The sequence below is a fragment of the Anopheles cruzii genome, chromosome 3, assembly GCF_943734635.1.
Source record: "Anopheles cruzii chromosome 3, idAnoCruzAS_RS32_06, whole genome shotgun sequence".
In the NCBI taxonomy this organism is placed as follows: domain Eukaryota; kingdom Metazoa; phylum Arthropoda; class Insecta; order Diptera; family Culicidae; genus Anopheles; species Anopheles cruzii.
The window spans coordinates 76,572,318-76,594,332 of NC_069145.1; the positions used below are offsets into that span (position 1 = coordinate 76,572,318).

At 44.9% G+C, this 22,015-nt stretch overlaps 1 protein-coding gene across 1 annotated transcript; it reads right to left on the reverse strand.

The window, feature by feature from the left end:
- Positions 1–3,747: 3,747 nt before the first annotated feature.
- LOC128271023 (zwei Ig domain protein zig-8-like) lies at positions 3,748–15,624 on the reverse strand. The gene is made up of 8 exons (XM_053008454.1): positions 15,516–15,624; positions 7,788–7,945; positions 6,613–6,690; positions 6,283–6,415; positions 6,073–6,192; positions 5,711–5,816; positions 5,132–5,229; positions 3,748–4,016 (listed from the first exon to the last, which is right to left on the reverse strand). The coding sequence occupies exons 1-8, from the start codon at positions 15,583–15,585 to the stop codon at positions 3,748–3,750; spliced, it is 1,032 nt and encodes a 343-aa protein (XP_052864414.1). The 5' UTR covers positions 15,586–15,624.
- Between the last annotated feature and the right edge of the window lie 6,391 nt (positions 15,625–22,015).

Below are 22,015 nucleotides of genomic sequence, written 5' to 3' on the forward strand. Positions count from 1 at the left end.
CAGCCCATTTTGGGTTTCCCACAAGTCAGGGCATTTGTGACGGATTGCTTGGGGCGAATTGGCCATAACATGCAGGAAATATTCTCTATGAACCGTTCTATCCTTTGGCAACAATTCATAATGCACCACGACCTTGCAATTCGAAAAAACTTGAAGCAAAATTGTTCACATTCGACCAAACTTGGCTTTTCAACGTTCACATCTTCTTGGCCCTCTGAAAAAATTTTCATCCTCCGATAATCCCGGCTTTGGGTCATAATAGCTTCACCATAAGCCACAGTCAACAATCGGCGCTCCTAATTTCGTTTTTCGCACAAAATTTGATAAAGTTTCTTTGCCATCCATTTCTTGAAGTAGACAAAAATCGACGAAGAGCCAAGACACGTGCATAGCCAAACAGCTGTCAAAAATTGAGTAATTACTCAAAATGGCCGAACTTTTCACAATAAGTCACTGACATGTGTAGCAACCTAACGACACATACATAACCCGCGCCAAATTCGTTTGTGCTGACCATCGATATGATATTTGCGAGAAATGTAACAAAAAATAAAAAAACTTGAAAACTTGACTTTTTTCCCGATTTTTCGCATATTTCTCAAAAAGATGATTTTCTATTTTCCGTCTTTACTACTTATTTTCAGAATTTTTGACACGTATATCATTTTTCTTCAATAAAGAACATTCCAATGAACAAAACGCAAATAACTAAAGTTGTTAGTTTTGTGAAAAATGGTAATTTTGTATTTTTTGAAAAATATGTGTATGCGCGCGCATACACAAGAACCGATTCGATGTAATTTTGGAGGGACCGATGAGGGTTAATGTAATAAAAACATGAGCATTTTAAGCCTAGAACCTTACTTTAATTATCTCTTTAATGTAACATTCTATTACGGAATGTGCATCACGACATTGTACAAAATTCAAGATCTATTACACAAAAAAATGCAAATATTTATGTTTTCGATCTGGAAGTCCTGGGAAAAGTGTCCAGACACAAAACCCAGCAAAGGTAATCTGCCATCAAATGTTTAGTCAATACCGCGTCGCCGGCCGGCTTCATCACCAATTGGCAGCCTAAGGCTTCGGCTGGCCGGTGGTGGGTCGAATGTTAAACGACAAGCAGAAAAGAAACATAAGCAAACTGATTTCCGCTGAACCGTTGCAAAAGAAACAATCTCTTTTTGCTCAGACGGTAGCTATGCGATGGGTATATTTTATGTTTCAATGTTGTCTACGGTTGCGTAATTTTATATGAATCATTTTCTTCGTTCGTTTTATGTAACAGAATGCTTAACAAAAATATTTCTTTCTACATTATAAACACCTCTCCACCGGTAAATTCTATTCAAGTTGAATTAAGTTGTTTGATTTTATACTATTTTGTTTCCTGTAAAGCTTCGTGAAAATGTAAAAGTGAAGTATATAATAGTTTCGTCTTCTTTTGAGCAAAAATGGTGAAAGTATATAATATTTCACTGCCGTTGCGATTGGTTTTCTTCCGAGGAGGGTCTCCTCTAATCACGCCGGTGCACATAGGTGTCTGGATGAAATGTGATATTTTTCACGACGGAGCACCGGGAAGTGAACAGTAGAAACGAAAAATAAAACACGATATGATAAAATGTTATCATCACATTCAGATCGTGTTCGAGTCGAGTCGGATCGGAGACATCTCGCATCAACCCATCGGTACAGTGATTTTCCGCGCAGTATTTTTCCTTTTCCTTTTCCTTCCTTTCCGCAGTTACGCAAGGTTTTCTTTCAGTGTTTCTTGTTTTTTGTTGCTCCGTAATTTATTCCATTTGTGGCCCACCCACCTGCGCCTGGGTCGAAGAAGAAACTTTTGAAATCAGTTAACGCTACTCGTGGGTTTTCAATTGAGATAATCTCAGGTTTATTTCTCAAATTAATAGCTTTAATGTGTGACTACCGCACGACCCGGCGGATGTAGAACTCTAGACCTAGACGCTCAGCCTCTTCTCTGCCGCTCTCTTCCGTTGCCGGTTGTACAAATTAGGCTTGACAAATTTTCTGTGTGTGTGTGTGTGTGCTTCTGTTTTCGGCTTTCATCATCCACCAGGACCAAGCGATATGGCCGCGATATTTCTGCCTTCGCCCGTAACTGTGGCGTGCACGTAAAAACAATATAACTCACAACTCGGCGCATAAATATCAGTTAGCTGTGTAGCAATTACGGGAATGTACTCCGTGTCCGCCGTGTTGGGGAGCGTTTTGATCTGTTTCAATGCTTTCAGGAAATGTTGACTCTTTTGTAACGCGCAACATTCGTGCGCTACGTGCGCACTAGCACGCCAGGCACCATTCTCCTTGTGGCCCCCCCTGGGCCTCTACAATGTCCCATGTTGTTTGGGAACGGCTGTTGACTTTTGCACTTCACTGTTGCGCACTTTACGGTGGCTCAACTTTCCGACGGACTGTTTTTCCTTTTCAAAAATACAAACTTTCTGGGAGCAAGCAAAATATTTTCGCGGCCAGTTGGGTGTGGATATTATTCCGCAGCTGCTATTTCAAGGCATAATATTAGGAAAAACAAAAAACGTGGTGGCTTCATCATTTTACTATGCTCTGATCGGTTCAACGTATTTTAATATTTTTTTGACAACCAAACGAAAGAAGCAATTTCCATCCGAAACCGAACAAAACCAAACACTCACTACGGTCAACGTGGGGCGGGACTTAAATTTTACGGCCAATTGCATTCTGGAGTAACGTACTTTTCAAAATGGATGCTTTAACCAAGTTGAGTTGAGTTTGGGGGTTTTCGCGTTCTACCCTTCGGGTCTTATGCAGACTGGCAGCAGCACAGTAACAACCATGATTCAAATTGGACTATTATTCTACGTCTCTTCTTCCACGGACTCCGTTTGGGGTACCGGGACTCGCGTCTTCCTGGTTCACTAATGTGTAAGCTTATTATTAACAGCATGCAGTTGACGTGGCGCGATAGGACGTCGTCATCATTGAGCAACGATGGACCCTCGCCCAGACACCTACTACCTCTCACTACCTACAACGTTTCAGACCCGGTTGCCGGGATGAAAGTTACCCAAAAGAACTCTTGTGAAGGTGTTGGCCTGTCAATCCGATCACCGTCCGAGTTACGCGAATAAGAGGGACAGATTTTGACCGCAGATGTTTCTACATTTTACCTAGCAGTGGTGCTAAAATTTATCTGATTTATACACTCACAATGACAATATTGTGACGTTCGACTCCCAGCCAGCAATGTCGTCCCGTCTTTTTCCCCCAGAACTGCCGGAGCAGATGACAATCAAAATTCGCAAACAGCCAACTCGGGGGGCGCGCCAGGAGAGTTCGTTCCCGAAAGTTCTCGGCATCTAATCACTCGCCCGCTACAGTTTGTGGCTCGTAAACAATAGTTTTGTATACTGTGTACGTTCGGTGTCGTCGATCGGTTTTATTAGTTTAATGTCTGCCCGGCAACTCGCACGTTCGCGGCACCCTGATACCCCTGGCACGTGGAGATACTTTGCCGGAAAATGAAACTACAAACTACAACACCGGACGGCCGGGAGCTACTTTTTTCGGGGCTCAGCTCGCCGTCGGTGCATACATCACCATTTGTCGCTGGTTCGCCGAGTGGCTCGGTACCCTGATTACTGGGCGCCGCCGGCCCGGCTAACGACCACCAGGCCCCGGGTCCACCATGTCGTGATTTGGCTCCGGTTGGCTGCTCGGCTCTCGGCGGGCACATGCACATTACGCTGCAGTTGACGATGATATAGTGCCGCGGGGTCGCCTCGGTATCACTTTGCATCCCGAGCTGTCCTGAGCTGGCGCTGGGGTCCTTTGCGGCGTCCTGTCGCCATCGCCAGTCGGCACCGGTTGCCCGAGCTCGCCCCGAAGGACACCAGGGTGCAGGGCGAGCAGCAGCACAGCCAGCATCGCGGCGAGCAGCTGTATGCTTCGCCGGTGATTCCCGTTGGTGGTTGTCGCGCATCCGCGCTGCATTGCCGCAGGATGCTCTCCTGTGGTAACGATAGAAAAAGGAGAACACAAACACAAAGGTTGGGTTGCGAAACAGTGACACTGTGAGGTGCGATCAACACGGGCAGGAAAAATGGCGAGCGCTGCGAAGATAGGCGAAGGACTCGCGAACGACGCGAATCATTTGTAATCTTGTGGAGATGGGCTTTTTTTTTCTTTGCGTTAGTCTTTGTGCCCCGTCGCAGAATCAAATAGCGATTTTTCACCACTTCCCGGGGCCACATCGGTGACTTTCCATCTTCGAAGCTAGCGGTTGTGGGTTTAGTTTTTCAGGCCCGCGGCGGCGCTTTGTCAACACGAAACGGAAAACGGCAAACGGCGCTGTTTACGTTGTACCGTAGTGTGGCGGAGGTTTTATTGGATTTTTCCCAGGGCCTCATGCGACATGACACGAGCTCTAATGAATGCGGAAAAAGCGGAATTATTTGCATTGGAATCATGGGTGTATTCGAGAGCCCCGACGGCGATCGGACCGAGTGGCACTCTGACCTTGTGCCGCCGGTGAACCAATTGATTGCTGTCACGTGGGTTTCGCTCTTATGTCACGTCATTATGGAACTGATTACGTTAATTATTGGCAACGCCGTGGCATTGCAGAAATGGCATGGCATTTAACGGAATTTCGCTTTCCATCGACAGAAATGATGAACGATCTCTCTATAGCGAAATTGGAACCACCGAGCGCTAATTTCAGGCATGACACGTTACACGAATTTGCTATACTGGATGACCATTCAGGAGCAGACAACATCGGTCCTATCGGTGGATGCAACTCCCAAGTATTTATCAACTGTGGAACCCTCTATGCCACTCTCTAGCACTGTCGCCCTTGACCACTGCCACGGCTCCGATTGGATAACTTTTTTGTTTTAAATAATTTCATCAAGCGCTCGAACGGTGGTCCAGTAAATCAGCCCCGACGTTATTTAGCCAAAACCTGCCCGCTCAAATGTCCCGACGGGGTGCCCTTAGTTTGCCCTGGTTGGACGCAAATCTTCGTTGCGTCGGATAATCGGGACGGGCTGTCATGGAAAGTGGGTTTATGGTTGCGTTTTTGGAGACACTTCGCTGCGCTGTGTGTGTTTCTGTGGCTTACCGTTTATCACATGCACCAGTACGCTGCTGCCCTCGGCCGACGTCGGAAGACACGTATAGTTGCCCGTGTCAGACAATTTGGCACCGAGAATTTTCAGACTGCAAGAAGAGTAATTAAAATTGTGTTATTAACCGTGGGCACGTGAGCGTTGCCGCCGATGCCCGAGAAGGGAAGTGAAGCTTTTTAGTATGCATATAACTGGAAATGGCAGCCCCTGGGTTTTCGTGAGTTTGGGTGTGTACATAGCTTTCGAGCACATCCACAGCGGAGCGCTCGTTACCGCTATGTAGTGGATGGAGCTCACAAACCGAGCCCGTGATTGAATCAACAGGAGCTTAATGCATTCGCCAACCACACGCCAACAATGCAGCCCGGTTCCGGGCTCCCTTCGTCATGATGGAGCATGTGTAAACTGGTGGTGCACGCAGAAATAAATTCCCGGCCCAGCCCAGCCCAACCCAGCCCGACCATACCCGAGACCCAATGACAACTGGGGGATCGTTTGTACAGGGCAAATTGAGTTTGCGTTCGGCGCAGGGAATGGGCGTTTAATTATGAGAACGGTGCGGCGGGACGTACCGTGATGTAAGCGCTTCCGTCCACTTAAGTTCGACCGATATTCGATGTAGATATGCTAATGATGGATCACTAGACTGCAGTAGTACCGGCTGCACGAGGCTCGATCCTGTGTGAAGAAATTTTAATTAGCCTAATGAGGTAGGGAATATTCATCGGATTTAAGCTGAGAACTGCCACAATGGCGAGGCGGTAGCGAGTGAAGTGAGAAAGCCATCAACTGGAGTATCTCGCCCTGGCGCTGTAACTTGTTTTGGCAACCGATCTTGATGGCTTATTGTTTTGCATTTTCCACCCGACAGTGCACTTGAGGTGTACCATCGAAGTGAAAGCTTTGCAAGCTACCGTTTGCGGCCCAAGCTTACCTCGATACCAATAGATTGTCCCTAGGTCGTGTGGTCCCTGGCTGATGATGCACGTCAGCGTAACGATGCTGCCCATTTTTACGTATAGATCCGTTGGTCCAAGGATAATGGCTTTCGCTTCTATACAAAAAAGAAAGAAAACCGCGGAAAGATATGTCTCAATCTGCTGCTCGATTCGCCGCCCGAAGGTTACGGTCCGAAAGTACCTACCTACTACGTTCAGGCGAAACGCCATGGACATCTTTGGCTCCGTGTTCACCTGACACTCGTATATGCCGGAGTCCCTTTGCTGGGCAAATTTTATTTGCAGCGTCCAGTTCTCCGCTTTCTCGGATCGTATCACCTGCGGTCGGGGAACGAGGGCAATAAGATTAGGATTTATGTGGACATTTTCATAATTATATCGCAACAGATTAAGGAGTTGAAACTAAACTAAACTAAATGAACGCTTGAGCTACATTTTTTTTTCCTTATCACACGCGAACGTTAATCTGATTACAAAATTTCGAACCATCGCGGTTCAACCGAGGGCGAACTCACCTGAAAGCGCTCGTCTGAAGTGTAGACGGCGGTTCCTGCAGACAGGATGTGTAGATCCCGTTTCCGAATCCATGAGACCTGCCGGGAGCGGTTATGTTAATGTGCTGTTCGCGAAGTTACAGTCGTTTGTTACAATCGATGTTTATTTTCGTACACACTTCACACTTCTGCAAACCGAAATTTGCTGCGATAATGTTTGTTGTGTTGTGTTTCAAACATCGATACCAAATCTTCTCGCAAAACCCGGCCAATTTATTTTTGTTTTTCCCGTACGAGCCGCTACGGCTGATGCTGCTGCTCAGGAGCCTTGAAAAGCACTTTTTCACGAGTTTGTTTACAAATCTTTCCACCCTCGTAACGTTGTGCTTTTTTACGCTCCAACCACCCCGTCGCCAGGAACAATATAATGTCTCGTTTGTAAACTTTCTCCGTGTTGGGAGCTCCGGCTCAGAAGGGGAGCCCAGCGCGCAGCGTGTGGGCTCCGTTATGGAAAGAGTACGGCATAAATCCCACCTGCGTCAGTAACAGGTTATCAATCTGCTTTGCAGCACATTCTTGGGCGCTCGGTTCTGGGCACTTTTCCGGAACCAGTTACCAGGACGGGCGTGTCATGCATTTTCCGACGCACGGAAATCCCTCACCGAAAGAGGCCGACTGAGTGAGGAAGAAAGGTGGCAATTTCGCCATTCAGCCCTCAAGTAGGAAGTGATGTGTCAGCCTCAACCCACACGCAGACGATCGTTTTGTTGGAACGGCACCAAAAAAAAGGGAACTGTGATTGGATCGATGGGCTCTTACGCAGCATGAATGTGCCGGTTGCCGGTTCGGCGGCGTTCATCATGCTCGCTGATATCATTTGTTAGGGTGCTTCACGTGGTTCCAGGAAAAATCAATCGAAAAAAATGCTGCCCATCACCGGAGGACGCACAGGCCTGCCTGTCGGAGGGTGACTAATTTAGCAGATGATCTCAAATACAACGAAACGGCCTTGGGGCGCTCATTTTCAAGGACACGGCAAAGATCCGGAGCGAAAGCTTTCGAATTGAAACTAAATTTATTGCGCACATCGGGGCCAGTGAATCAGCAGCAGCCCTACGCACTACGGGCTGGCCGCCACAAACGGACCGTAATTGAAATTAGGGCAACATAAAGCACCGCCGCTAATGGTTCCTTACCGATTTGTCACCCATTTGCTCGACCCGGCAGTTGATGAACGCCGTTTGTCCCACGCGGGTCGTAATGTTCCGAGGCACATCAAAATCGAAGTACGGGTGGGGTGAAAATTTTTTAACGACTCGATTTTCCTGGGCCGTCGCCATATGTTGATTTACAGCTGTAACGGAACAGAGGGAAAAGACGACCAGAAGCTATATTTGGATCGCGTACGCTCAACGGGTATGGGTAATAAAACAGAAATATTTAAAAAAAAACAAGTTGCTGTTGAACATTTGGTGCAAAAAGGTTTGTGTATCATTTTAAATTTAATCAATAAACATTTATCTTACAAGATTAAAGAAAATCAATACGCCCAAGCTGGGAAAAAGGTGCTGGCACATAGATTTCTTTAATTCCATACATTTTTTACAAAGGCGCTCCAATTTTCGTGCTCGAATGTAATTCATACATTTACCCCAAAATTTTATTATATTGGTTTTTTTTTTTTAAATATATGTATAAATATTTTGCAAATATTGAAACTACCCGAGCACTTTCTATTTGACTTTTTGTTCTACTTTATCGTTGCATTTAGCTTAAGGACAAGATGCATCAAATGGCACAAAGGCATTGTTTGCTCTCTTGAAGGCAAAGTATATATGTATTGCAGATCTGCTCTCTTAGACGTTTCTCTCGCGACTGACTCTTTCGCGTTTCGCCAGTTCCGTGTTGCCAGTTGAACAAGCGCCCCATCCCGCCGCCGGGTTGCCAGTCCAACTTTACAATCGGCCGTCCTGATCAGGCAACAGTCCCTGATGCCTGTTCTCCCGCTTCTTCTTCTGATGCTTCTTCATCCGATAGATCTTCGTTGTTCTTACTATAGGCCCACAACCTCATATTATCCTCACTGGTTGCCGTGACGTTTGGGCCTTCACTCCCGGATTCCTTCAACCTCTCGACCTTGTACCGTCCATTCCGATTGACCTGTGTCACTCTATACGGTCCTAGGTACTCGCTTGCCATTTTTCGTCCCGCTACAAACTGCGTCCTTTTAATGGCCACTAAATCGCCTACGACGTATCCTCTAGCAGGCTTCCTTTTAGCATTGTAATATTTTTTATAACTTCCTTGAGCCCTTTCAATCGCCTGCTTAGCTTCTCGTCGTAAGGTGTCCCTCTCACTATCAAATTCTTCAAACATTTCCTGCTGAACTAATGAAGTTATCTGATCATCACTCTGATTTAACATCTTGATTCCGAATAATAATTCGAATGGAGTTCGTTTTGTTGCACTGCTTACGTTAGCGTTGATGGCTCTTTGAACTCGCGAGACGTACTTGTACCAATGGGTGGAATCATCAGCAGACACTTTAGCTAGCAATGATATTACGGTTCGATTCATCCTTTCAACCTGCCCATTTCCTCGTGGTACACCTGTAGTCGAGACAACATGCTCGATATTATTTTCTCGAATATACTCTGCAAACAGATTGGCTGTAAATGCCGCTCCTCGATCTGTTATAATCCTAGCTGGGTTCCCAAATATTGCAGACCACATCTTCAATTGCCGCAATGTCTCTTCGCAGTTCGTAGTTTTAGTTGGGTAAAGCCACGTAAATTTAGAAAACCCATCAATCATCGTTAAGATGTACTTATACTGTTTGGACGTTGCGTCCATCGGGCCAATGTGATCGAAGTGTAACGTGTTCAATGGCCTGTCGCCTTTGTCAATACACTGCAGAAATCCTTCCTTCCGCCCTAGTTTTTTACTAAACATGATGCAACGCACGCAATTATTCACTATTTCAGTGACCTTTCTTTCTAAATGCGGGATCCAGTACTTCTGCCTAATGTAATGGATCGTTTTCTTATTTGCAAAGTGTCCTTCGTTATGCGCGTCGTAAATAATTTGTCTCTCCATTTTTCTAGGGACTACAATTACGTCCTGACCTTCTACGTGCTTATATAATAAATCACCTTTCATCTTGTAACCTTCATAGGGCCTAGTTTTAAGCATTTCTACTATAGCCTTTACCTGTTCGTCATCTCGCTGGTTTTTAATCAAAACCCCCGTTATCCCTGACATTATCGTTCCAACAAAGTTAGGGTATCGGCTTAGACAATCTACATGTTTCATTCTTGCACCCACTCGATGCTCTGTCTCAAATTCAAAATCTTGTAAGTATAGTACCCAAGGTACCACTTCCTTAGGCACGTCCGCCTTCTTAAGGGTTTGTTTGAAAGCGCTACAGTCGGTTACTAGCTTAAATCGCACTCCTAACAAATAATGTCGGAACTTCCTGATTGCCAAATAAACCGCTTTCGCCTCCAATATGTAGCTGTGCAGCCGCTCTTCCGCTTCCGTCGTTTTCTTACTCCAATAGAACACTGGGTGCAGCTTCCCCTCTGCCCATTGTAGTAAGGTGGCTCCAAATCCGTCTTTCGAAGCGTCAGTGTGCACTTCCGTCTGCGCGTCCCTGTTGTACATCTTCAGAACTGGTTCGCGCACCAGCATCATCTTCAATTGTTCGAACGCGTCGATCTCGTTTGGTCCCATGATGAATTCACAATCTTTGCGCAGCAAATTAGTCAGTGGTTTGGCTACGACCGCATATTGTTGCACGAACTTTCTAAAATATCCGGTTAAGCCCAAAAACGCTTGTACGGCTCTCACATTGCGTGGAACTGGAAATTTACTTATGGCGGTCGTCTTCTCGGGTCCAGGTGAGATCGTTCCGTTTTCCACGTAGTGTCCTAAGAAATGGATAGATCTCTGCAGGAACTTGCACTTTTTCCACTTGATTCTCAATCCAAATTCAGCTGCTTTACCAAACACTGTTCTCGTCTTCATCAAACATTCTTCGACACTTTCTCCGTGTACAATAATATCATCCATGTATAAATCCATAACATCATCATTTAGCAGTGGTTGAAACACATGGTTCACATATCGTATGAAGACTGCAGGCGAGTTGCAAAACCCAAATGGTGCGCGGTTGAATTCGTACTGGCCTCTTCTGGTTACGAATCCGGTGTATTTCTTACTGCCCTCTGCAATGGGAACATGAAAAAATCCATTTTCCAGGTCCAAAGCAGTAAACCACGACGCCTTGTGCAATTTTCCCAGCACATCGTCCACCACTGGGATTGGAAATCCATCCTTTAGCACCATGGAATTTAACTTCCGAAAGTCAATGCAGACACGACTAGTTCCGTCCTTTTTCTTCACAACTATCACTCGGCTTGCAAAATTCGATGCTGACGGTCGAATTACTCCCGAATCTAGCCATTCATCCACCTGCCGGTCCACTATTTCCGCTTCACATGTTGCTAACCGCGATGGCGATTGCCGGAATGGTATCATCTTCTCATCCGGTATAATTTCTAATGTTACCGGGCATTCCTCAAGCGTCTTATGATTTTCATTGAATTCATCAATGATTTCTCGAATCTCTGATTTCCACTGTGGCGGTACATTCAGTTCACTCTCGTCGTTCACCATCATTATTGCCATTAATTGTTCTTTTTCCTCGTCTTTGGGGTTGGCAATCTTCTTGTTAATCTGAATGCCGTCTTCTGTAAACTGCACCTCTACTTTGTGTAGTGAATCCATACCCAATATAGCGTCATAACTCATGCTATTCGTTGGGACCACGTAAAATGGCATTTGTGGAATTATCTCGTCTTCTATTGTTATGTTCAGTTCCAGCCTCCCGTAAGGTTTGGTTACTCTTGCACCAAAGCCGCTGAATACCATTTCTGTCGTTGTCAACGCTGGCGACCCGATCTTATGATACACGCTTTTGCTTAGTAAATTGCATCCGCTGCCGGTGTCAAACAATGTACGACACTTCACCTTACTTATTTCAACACTGATGATCGGCGTTTTCCATACTGTATTTACTTGCTCCGCGCGTGTATCGTCGCGTTTATCACACTGTTTCGCTATGTGGCCAAACTTGTTGCACTTGAAGCATTTCACGCCATTTTGTTTCTGGGGGCATTCCCCTGCGAGGTGACCCTGCTCCCCGCAACCGAAACATTGCTTTGTTGAGTTTCCACGTACTCCATGGCCTTTGCTTCGCTGCCCGCTCTGGGTTTGGTCTTTGTGCTCGTCTTTTGCTTTGTCTGTGCGCTCGACTTTCACGTTCTCTTCTTTTGCCCGTTCGTAGGATCGCAATTTCTGTTTAAGTTCGCTAACAGTTTTTGCTTCATATAGCGTTGCGCGGTGAAATTCACTTCGCGTAATTCCATCTATGATATAGCCGCAAACACTTTGTTCGTCTAGACTAATTTGCTTGGCTATTCTCTGCATCTCGTAAACGTAGTCGAGGGTAGACTCGGCTGGTTTCTTCCGTCTATTAACCAGCATTCGGTGCACGTCGCTAGCCCTCAACCTTGGGGCAAACTCTTCAATCAGCGCCATCTTTAATTTCATGTAGCTGGTTGTGTTTGTTTCAGCGAACATGAATCGTCTTGCCGTCTCTATCAGCTTTTTTCTGCACATGATCAATTTTTGTTCCTCGTTCCAGTTGGCCGCTTTCGCAATTGATTCAAATTGCGTGAGCCAAACTCTCACATCTTGCCCGTCAGTGGCTCCGAAGGATTCTATGCTGTCCTCTACATCTCTAAATGTGTAGGGACGTCGTTCCATCTTGCTGCTTGATCGCTTCAGCGGTGTATAATATCGCGATGTACTTCCTTCCGCGGGGCTATCTTCGTCGTCTTCGTCGTCGTCTTTATCGTCGTTATTGCCCACGATGCCTCTGGAAGTACCCTCGTTCGCACTATCTACTACGCCGCCTTCGCCGTCTTCGTCGTTTCCGGGAACATCGCTGTTCACTCCCGGCTGCATATGCTGGATGATCCGCTGGGCAAGCGTCTTTTTGTCGCCGTCTGTCGACAAACCTAACCCCTCACACTTGCGAATCAATCCCATCTTCGTCATATTTTCACAGAGTTCTTTTACTTCTTCCATGATGAGTCGGTTTTCTTCTTTGAAACGCACTTCTATCCCGGCTTCTGACACCAAATGTAATGCAGATCTGCTCTCTTAGACGTTTCTCTCGCGACTGACTCTTTCGCGTTTCGCCAGTTCCGTGTTGCCAGTTGAACAAGCGCCCCATCCCGCCGCCGGGTTGCCAGTCCAACTTTACATATATTATGCCGAAAACTTTTGTTTGGCATTGCTACCTTTCTTATACCATTCATTACCGGGAATCATGAGTGCCGGTATTATGTGAGAAGGTTTGGCGTAATGAATTGAAGTGGTCCGCTCCGCTGACGGAACTGCCATGAAGGGTTCGAGGAAGTTCAGTTGTTTTGTTCGGGCATACCCGTGCTGTCACTTAGTTTTGACAGACTTTCCGGCATCCATATTGTTTCATTTTGCCCGCAATTTGCAAAAACCTTCCCAAAAACAACCAACAAAAATGTACCATTATCACTGTTTTGACATTTGCTTTCGTTTGTTAATCAAAAACGTGACATCTACGCGTGTCGCCACTTCGCCTACCTTTCGGAGCAATCGGACTCCAGGAGCCCCGGTGCAGGTCCTGAATGCAGCAGTGAAAGAAACTCTTGCCTTAGAGTAGCCCGCGCAGCGTGCAATCTTTGCCGTCGGGGAAAACGGTTTTTATTTTATTTTTTGTGTCCGATCTCTTTATCCTTTGCAGCCTGCCAAAGGGTAGTTAGCGCGCGAAGGCCCAAACACCCCGGAAGGACCGAGCCCACCGGGGCAACCCGTCTACTGTGCCGGCTGAAGTGCACACTTCTGAGCGTCGAAGAGCTACGGTTGAGTGTAAACGTGGCCGTCATAGTACTTGCCGGCAGACTAAGTGGCCGTTGGAGTTTCGGTCGATGGGGGTTAAAAGGACATGTCGTAAAGAAAGACCCTTCGTAAGGCGTAAGAGAAGTGAAGGCGTTACGCTTTGTGGCGGCCGGTAGTACAAGCTGGGCTGTTCCATAAAAGAGAATTCCTGTTTCTTTGGCCATTTTTACGCGAACAAAAGCCATCCGTTTTTAGCGCTTAGTATGAACAGTAAAGGCCAAAAGCTCGTTCAGCTATTTTCACAACACTCTTATTGGATTCCAGTTAATTCTACAGGAATCATCAGTCACTTGGCCACATCGCCAAAACGAAATTAACTATTTTGATCGTTAAATAGCAAAAAGAAAAGGAAGTAAACTTTCCGCAGCAATTCCAGAAATAACCAATAAAACATCGGAACTTTTCTCATTGAGCTCTTCGGGGTTTCGGGCCACGTTTTTGACCCACGATCCTAATTGGGAACCCCAAACCTAGCCAGGGCCCAAAATGGCGACACGTCTTACGTTCGATTCAGACGCAATATCGGCATCGGTTCATTAATAGAAATGAAAACACCGTAGAAACCAATATCGTGGCACTTTGGAATCCGTAGTATGTTTACGGTCGTAAAAGATTCATCCTACTCCTGAGACCAGGCGGAAAGACTTTTCAGATTACTGCCACTAAGTGTGATGATATCTACTATTATCGCCGAGTCGAATTTCAACGATTTGATAGCACACAGCCAAGGAAAATAAACCAGCCGCTACACTCACATGCTCATATTTCAATCCACGTTTTACTAGAGCCTCGCCGGTGATGTGTTTACTATTCCGGGAAACTGAATCGGTGCGCCAGACAGTTTTCTGGAATTTTTGAGCACCAACGGCCGACTCAGTGCCCTTGTTTGAAAACAATCGTCGACGTATTTTTGCAATTCACACTGATCCGGTTTCGGTTTAAGGCTCTATAGAACAAACCCGTATACATGCTCGCCGGGGCGGCTTCGAAAAAAACTAATAAAACTCCCCACAGGTGTCCTGCACGATGCTTTACGGCGTTTTATTTTTGCCCAGCTTGCCAAAAATTTATCTCATCATCATCGTTCTTCTTAAACTTCCAAGAAGCGCAAGAATGCAGTCTCCGGTCGGAAGGATTTCAGCGTTTGGCTTTTCGTTTTTCTTTTCACCGGGCAATATTTTAGAATGAAGCATAAAAGAATGGAGAGGCTATTTTCACTTCACCTGCGGCGGGATGCTCTCGGTAGCTCTGCAGTTCTGCCCGGCCACGAAGAGAATATGCCAAGCAAGAGGTGGTGGTGGTGATAAATTTTCTTGAAAAGGTCTCCACAACCGTTCCACGTTTTTCATCATACTTCATCCTGGTTGAAAGTTGTTTTTTCCCTGTGCTTGTGAACATGATAGCGTACTACAAGCGCGCTAAATCCTCCCGCCCGACACTAGAGCATGTCTGCGAGGCTCTTGCCGAAATGCAGTCTTGCAAATAAAACGCACACACACGGCACGTACAGGACCCCCATGAACGGATCCAGTGCATTTGTTATTCACCGTGGCTGAAGTAAGAAATCAAACATCGTTCCTATTGTTTTTGGAGCGTCTCAAGAACTCAAGACTCCCTCGAAGTCTCGAAAACTTTTCCGGCTATATGATAGCCAACTATGATTCTTCCGAGCGCAGTTAACGAACTGTATACAGAAAAATCTCGTCGATGTACGGCGTATTTGCTAGCTACATTATGAAGGCAGACAAACTTAACAAAGTTTCCCGCTCAAGTTGGGCTGCCTGTTGTGCAATCAACACATCAAAAGGCATTACCGAAGGCATACAAATTGCATTTCAATCAAATCCATATTTGATAATGTTAAGTTATTCATTTAGTATGTTCATTTAACACCATCATCGTTCGTTAGCATAACTTACCCATAGCGGTGCGTTCGTTGAAGTGAAAAGTTGCCAGCATAAATAGTCCACCGATGATGATATACTGCATTTTTAGCTGCGATTAGGTACTGTACACGCATTCATTTTCAGTAAAAACCGGAACACGTTCTTCATTTATACACCGTTCACACACATACACACAAACACCGTGCCCTTCGGGGCTGCACGTTTGCCAGTAGTTTGTTCGCCACCGGTCAAGTGAGGTAATGAAATTTCGTTTCTCGTAATGGACTCGTTAGTGCCTCGATTGCATCACGCCCAATGCAATACTGGGTGCAGTAAAATGGCTTCACTTTTGGCAGCATTAGGGCAAAACTTTCAGTTTATCACTCGCCCGCTCAACTTTTCTCACCACACCAAACACCGGTTCGGTATCTGGATGCTAAAGATTGGAATGAAGAAAACTGATCGTTAGAAAGGAAGCCTTATCGCTGCTAATTCGCAGTACAAAACAAGCAGTTGGCACATAAAAAGGGTTGATCGAGTAAATCCCTAAGTGAAATTAATTGTAGCATAATTTATGTTGCTCTCCTATCCATTGGCTCAGATTGGGGCGACACGGCTGTGGTCTAAGATTTCTGAAGCATTCTCTGTAGTATATTTACTAAAATTCCGAACAAGCTTCTGTCAGAAATTGACCCAGTACCACTTATATGATTTCTGCCTCGGGCATACGATGTCGTTCACCTGAAGATTGTAAAACAATCTCCTGTTGCAGCAAAATGTCAACCATTGTGTGGTACGGGAAGGAATGAAAAATTCATCAAATGCAATGGTACCCGTTTCATGTCGCAAAATGGCGAAGACAAGACCGTTTTTCCATTTGTACACCGTGATGTTTGAGCAAGCTATCCATCTGTGATTATAACAAAATATTTGACGGGAAATTTAACATATACCTTTTTGGTAAATATTCCTTTTCCCATTTTATGACGAAAAACGCAGGACCGAGGTACCGATATCGGAGAAGCGATGTCGAACCCAATTATGATGTCGCCTTATTGAAGGCCCAGCAGTTTATTAACATTCTTTTACAATTTTTCAGTAGTATGGGTTCATCGAACAGCTTCTAGGCAACCGCTTCTAAGGGTTTCTTTTCTATAGCCAACTTTTATCCGTTTCTTGTTGATTCGTTTAGAAAGTTTTTTGTCCATTTATGTGAAGAAATCCAGTATCGAAATTAGCTCCTTTTTTTGTGTTTGTAATTTTTCATTCTTTGCAACATTCTTACCCTAAATAATGAACAACATTTGATTTGGCATTCTTTCAGGTGTTTTTTGTGCTTTTTGGATGATTTATAGAGAGTTTGCGAAACAGCAAACTCCTAGTCAATGGTCTGAATTATGAATTTCACCAATTATCGTATTATCGTGCGACTCTGGGACATCTACCAACGTGGTACATCTAATAAATACGCCTCTCACTAGGGCAGCCTACGCTGTAAGTGAATATTAAAATCAACCATAAAGTGAGATAGAATCCACGCAAACAGCATCTGCTCTACACGCTTGGAGAACGAGAACGATCGCTTGGAGAACTTATTTTTTGAAGGAAGATTAAACAACATCCGGCCGACAACGACCGTCGGCAGCGGTCGTTGTCGCACCTGCAGTGACAGTGCGAAACGAACAGGATACAGGATCAAGTATGCGCTTATTAGCATTCAAAGATTCCGGTGCCGTCGACCACGACGGGACCACGAATTTACATAACGCAACACCCGTATGGCCAAAGGTGTCAATTTTTGCCACTTTTCGGCTTTCGGCGGAAGAACATGTTCTACGCATGGTGGCGAAAGTTACCATTTGGAAAATCAATAATTGTGACCTCTGCCACTGTGCATGTCGAAATTCGTTGGAAGTGGCGTGCCATCGAGAGTGTTGTGAATAAACATGAGAATCTAACCTTCAGAAGAGCAAATTTCGCTAATCAAAATTCGTGCCTTGATAAAGCTGCTCGTACAGGCTCGGCGTCCACATGGAATTGGATTCTATTTGTTAGGCCATCGTAACCTCTGGTATTTTTTGGCGCACACATGCCGCTTAAGTATGCACCTTGAGCGCCTGATAACATTGCTTGTGAAAGCAATTTTCTGGTCTGTAAATTTTTTTTAGCTTACATAAGTTGTTTTGCAAAGTTAAATCGAACAACGTGCATGTATTATGACGAATCGTTCATGGAAAACTTCGTTTGAAAAAATTAAATCCACTGGAATTTAGTTCCGATGGTTCAGTTCCGATAGTCAGTTTAGCTCTAAGCTATTTTATTTCCAACAATCTGACAAACCCCATGCCCCATGCCTGTGGTTCCGCCCGACTACAGAGAGCGCGGGATTTATGTAATTTTAAGCTACACACATCGACATCATGTCTCACAGCAGCGGCTGCTTTGTTACTTGCAGCGACAACCGAGGTCACTAACTCGATTGTCTTGATTCCACTTAACTGCACGGTCACAGTTTGCTGTACCCGGCCAGCTGAGCTTCTCCTTAATTGACTCCTCGTACGGAAATCGAATCATGCTGGCATACCACCGTTTCTGATCGTTATCGTGAAAGCACAACCATTTGTTGCGTGATAAGCACGGCACACCGGTATGGTGATCACAACATTACACAACGATTGTTATCACTACAGCCGAGAACCTCGTTCTCCTTTGTATCAAATAGATCACAGAACTGCGTGATTTGAATGACGATGAGAAACAATTGGCTGGATGTGTCATGTCAGACATGACAACATTATTCCATTAATTACGTTAGTTACGTTCCGTTTCGTTCGTTATCACGTTTCAACCTACAAGAAGACAGTAATTTCAAGCACAATTCACAACCACTCACAGCTTCCACGATGATTCTTAATGTTTTCAGATGTGGTAATTAATAACACCAAATTCACTGTTTCGTTACTAGGGTACGGTGTTGAAATATTGCACAATAGTTACCCTGCGCGAGCCGATAAAACCGTAAAACTTTTAATCCATCACTTGACACCTGGTTCGTCACCTGGTTCGACCGATGGTATCCAGCTCACGTGCTTAGGTTCCGCGGCTGCGGTAGAAGCCGATTAAGATCGACGGCGACGGCGACCATTCCATCTTTTATCACACCATTAAAAATGCGCCAACACACCACTTCCTCCCGAACGATGGTGGTCGCTAATCGAACAGCAGCATCAACCTGCGGCCCAACATAATAGCAACCAGCGTCAGCGGAAAGAATGGCACTAATGCTCGAAACACTCCACGGCGGTTCCGCAAGAACGCGACGAGTCTCCGGAGGATGCTCGGCGAGCTACTCGAGGAGGCTTGAGCGCTACGTCGTCGTAAACCGCTTGATTAACACTGAAGATGACTGCCGCATTGGAGCCGTGGCACACCGTACCGCAGATAACTCACGCCACACTCGTGTTGCAGAATCTGGCGTCATTTTGCGCGGTACTTCGAGGCCCGTGAGTTCCCACTGGCTCTAGCCCAGCTATGTTGCTTCGTTTGTTGACGTTTGAAATCACATGCCGCCCAATGTGGCGTTCATTGCTCCACCGCTGAGTGTCCGGTTTGAGCGCCCACTGAGCAGGTTCTAAATTCGAAGTGAACTGAGTGAACGGATTTGTACTAAAATAATCATCGTTAATCAGAATTCCATTGTAACACTGCACCCACGCGTAACAGGAAGTTCGGGAAGCACTACATTAAGTAGATTGGGTGCATGTGCAATTTTCAGATTAATAGTTTTAAGCAGCAGAGAAATTGCAAACACATTGAGTGACGTTCGTTCAGATCACCCATTATTTTGTGCTCCCATGTTCACTGTTTCACTCGGGAGTTTTCCTTTTGCAATTGTCGAAAACTTAATTGAATTCATACTGCAAATGTAGCTAATTGGTTTTTCCTTGTTCTTCTCTCGGTTTGCATAAAGCGCGAACTGAATGATGGATAGAGTAATACGATTTTTTGACAAGTTTAATTGATTCCGCGTTCGTTTTTGTTCACAACATGGAGAACAGAATTGCAAATTCCGTTTCCATGGCACTGCATCGACTATCGGGCCATTTTTTTTACCTTTCTAAGCTTAACGAAATGGTGATTCATCACTCTCGAATGGTGTACTTTTTAACAGCAAAATCCAACTCTACCACAACATAACTACAACGTACCAGGCGCCTCCACCAGCTGAACCGAGAATGAATAGTAAGTGTATCATTGCTAATTTTAGTTGCAATCTGATACAAGTATTTGATGGTGTTATAATATGAAGAATAATAACCAACTTGTTATGTCTAAAGTTTCGGTTCCTGGACAAACTTTGAGACCGTGATTACATCGTGAAGGATTTAGTCGTTTTCGGGTCATTCGTTTCGTTTTCAGTTAACGGTACGTCAGGATAAGATTCATGAAACAGTGATGGAAGAATGAGCTCTGCCGATCTAACCCACCGGTAACACAGCACAGCATCGGGATTAGCTTTCAAGTTTTCGTCGGCCAACCGACCGACTAAACTACGAACCGATAGTTCTGTACGTTATGGTGCTTGTGGAAACATGAAACCTTTCCCAAGGTATTTCTTTTGTACTTTCCGGTGTTGTTTCAAAAAAGGGGGAAGTGGATAAACCTCTCTTCGGCCAAACTATGCGACAACACAGAAGAATGCAGCCAACTAGCTGGTCCAACCAGTGTAACAACCCTATGGCTAACCACGGGCGTACGCCTACAAGATAATGAAGAAGAGAATGAAGCTACTCTACATTATGCTGCCTTGCACCGAAACGGTTTAGTAACGAGTAGGTTATGTTTTGCCGGTTTCTCAAAATATTGTCCCCCCTAACTTGGGGATTGAGCTTCAACACGAATACTCAGAATGTTGTGAAATTGTTGTGAGCTCTATTGGAAACTTACACTCTACACACCATAGTGGCATTATGGCAGGTACACAATTCATACTACAGATTCCATGCTAGCCTCAAGAAGAAGGAACACACACAGCTCATTTAAAAAAAGTTAGAAGCTGTTCAACAGCGCCAACGTTTTTTGATAATAGTTAAACATTATCGGCTGCAACTAAAGAACTTGAAACTGCGATAAAAAATGCAATCATAAACTTTCACAAACCGTCTTTCCGTAAAGAATAAAGCCGAACCTCATCAAACGTTCACCGGCGTAATAAAGAATCCGAAACAATTTGTTAATAAAACAGTAATTTTCCGGTCACCGCCACTAGACTTTACGGAAACCGGTTGACTTTCGCATGATTGAGTACTAGGTCTATACGTTGAGATGTGAACTGTTAAAAAGATGGCTGTACCTGGCGATTGGGACTTCCCAGTTTTGCTGTTTATTCATCATTACCTTGTGTTGACATCAGGTAAATGAGTTCAGGTCGAAAAATAAATTATTTCGGTGTGCAACTCATCATTTAAAGGGTTAAACTATGTCAACTTTCGTGCCTGAAAATGACGTTTTGCGGGGATTATTATTTTTCTGCTCCTCTTGAAGAAAGCTGCTTCGGAATCGCACCAAATGCTTGTCGGGACTTGTGTTTGGAAGATCGCAGTGCTTTAAGTGGTTTAAAAAATTCCAAAATGGCGATTTTGACTTAGCAAACAAAAAGCGTCGAAGGACTCCAAAAAACGGACATTCTGATGGGGCAGAAAGGTGTGGTGTTTCACAAGTTCCTAAAACCTCATGAAAACGTTAATTCCGATCGCTACTGACAACAAATGATCAATTTGAACCATGCATTGATCGAAAACGACCAAAAAGCCGTTCCTGTTTTCTGAAATGGAGGCGCCTGGTCGCCCGTGGCCTGAGGCTTCCATGTCCCCATAAAACAAAACTGTTTCAGGATACTATCAAATCACTTGGATGGAAGCTGCTATCCCTCCCCGCGTTATTCACCAGACTTGGCTCTTTCCGAATATCATTCATTTTCATCGATGGGACACGTATTGGCTGAGCAGCCCTTCGTTTTTCTACGAAGAAGTCGAAATGGAATGACTAATTAGTTTACTTAAAAAGTCGAAGAATTCTTTCGTCTGGGAATCCATGATTTAGCAGAGAGATAGGAGAAATGTATAGCTAGCGATGGCACATACTTTGAATAAAATAGAAAATCGCATAAAAATTTTATAAACATTTTTTGTGTGTTAAAAACAGTTCACTTCTCAACGTATAGACCTAGTATTTTCATCAAAACTTGTCACAGACGCAGCAGCAGCAGCGGCAGCAACTGGCCCGATAGTGGATGAATATGGAGAAGGCACTAAGGAGAACCTCGGGAGTCTCGTTTGATCTGCTTTCTGTTTATTTTGTAACGCCTGGACTGACCGTTGCAAATTGTTGCAAAAGACTCCCGGTCGGTTTTAAATTACAATCTTTGTATCAAATAGTATAGCCTCGAGATCGGTCGGATCGGAGACATCGCATCGGCATCGGGACTATTTTCAGTTCGAAGAATGCCGCTCATATTCTTTTATGTAACTTCG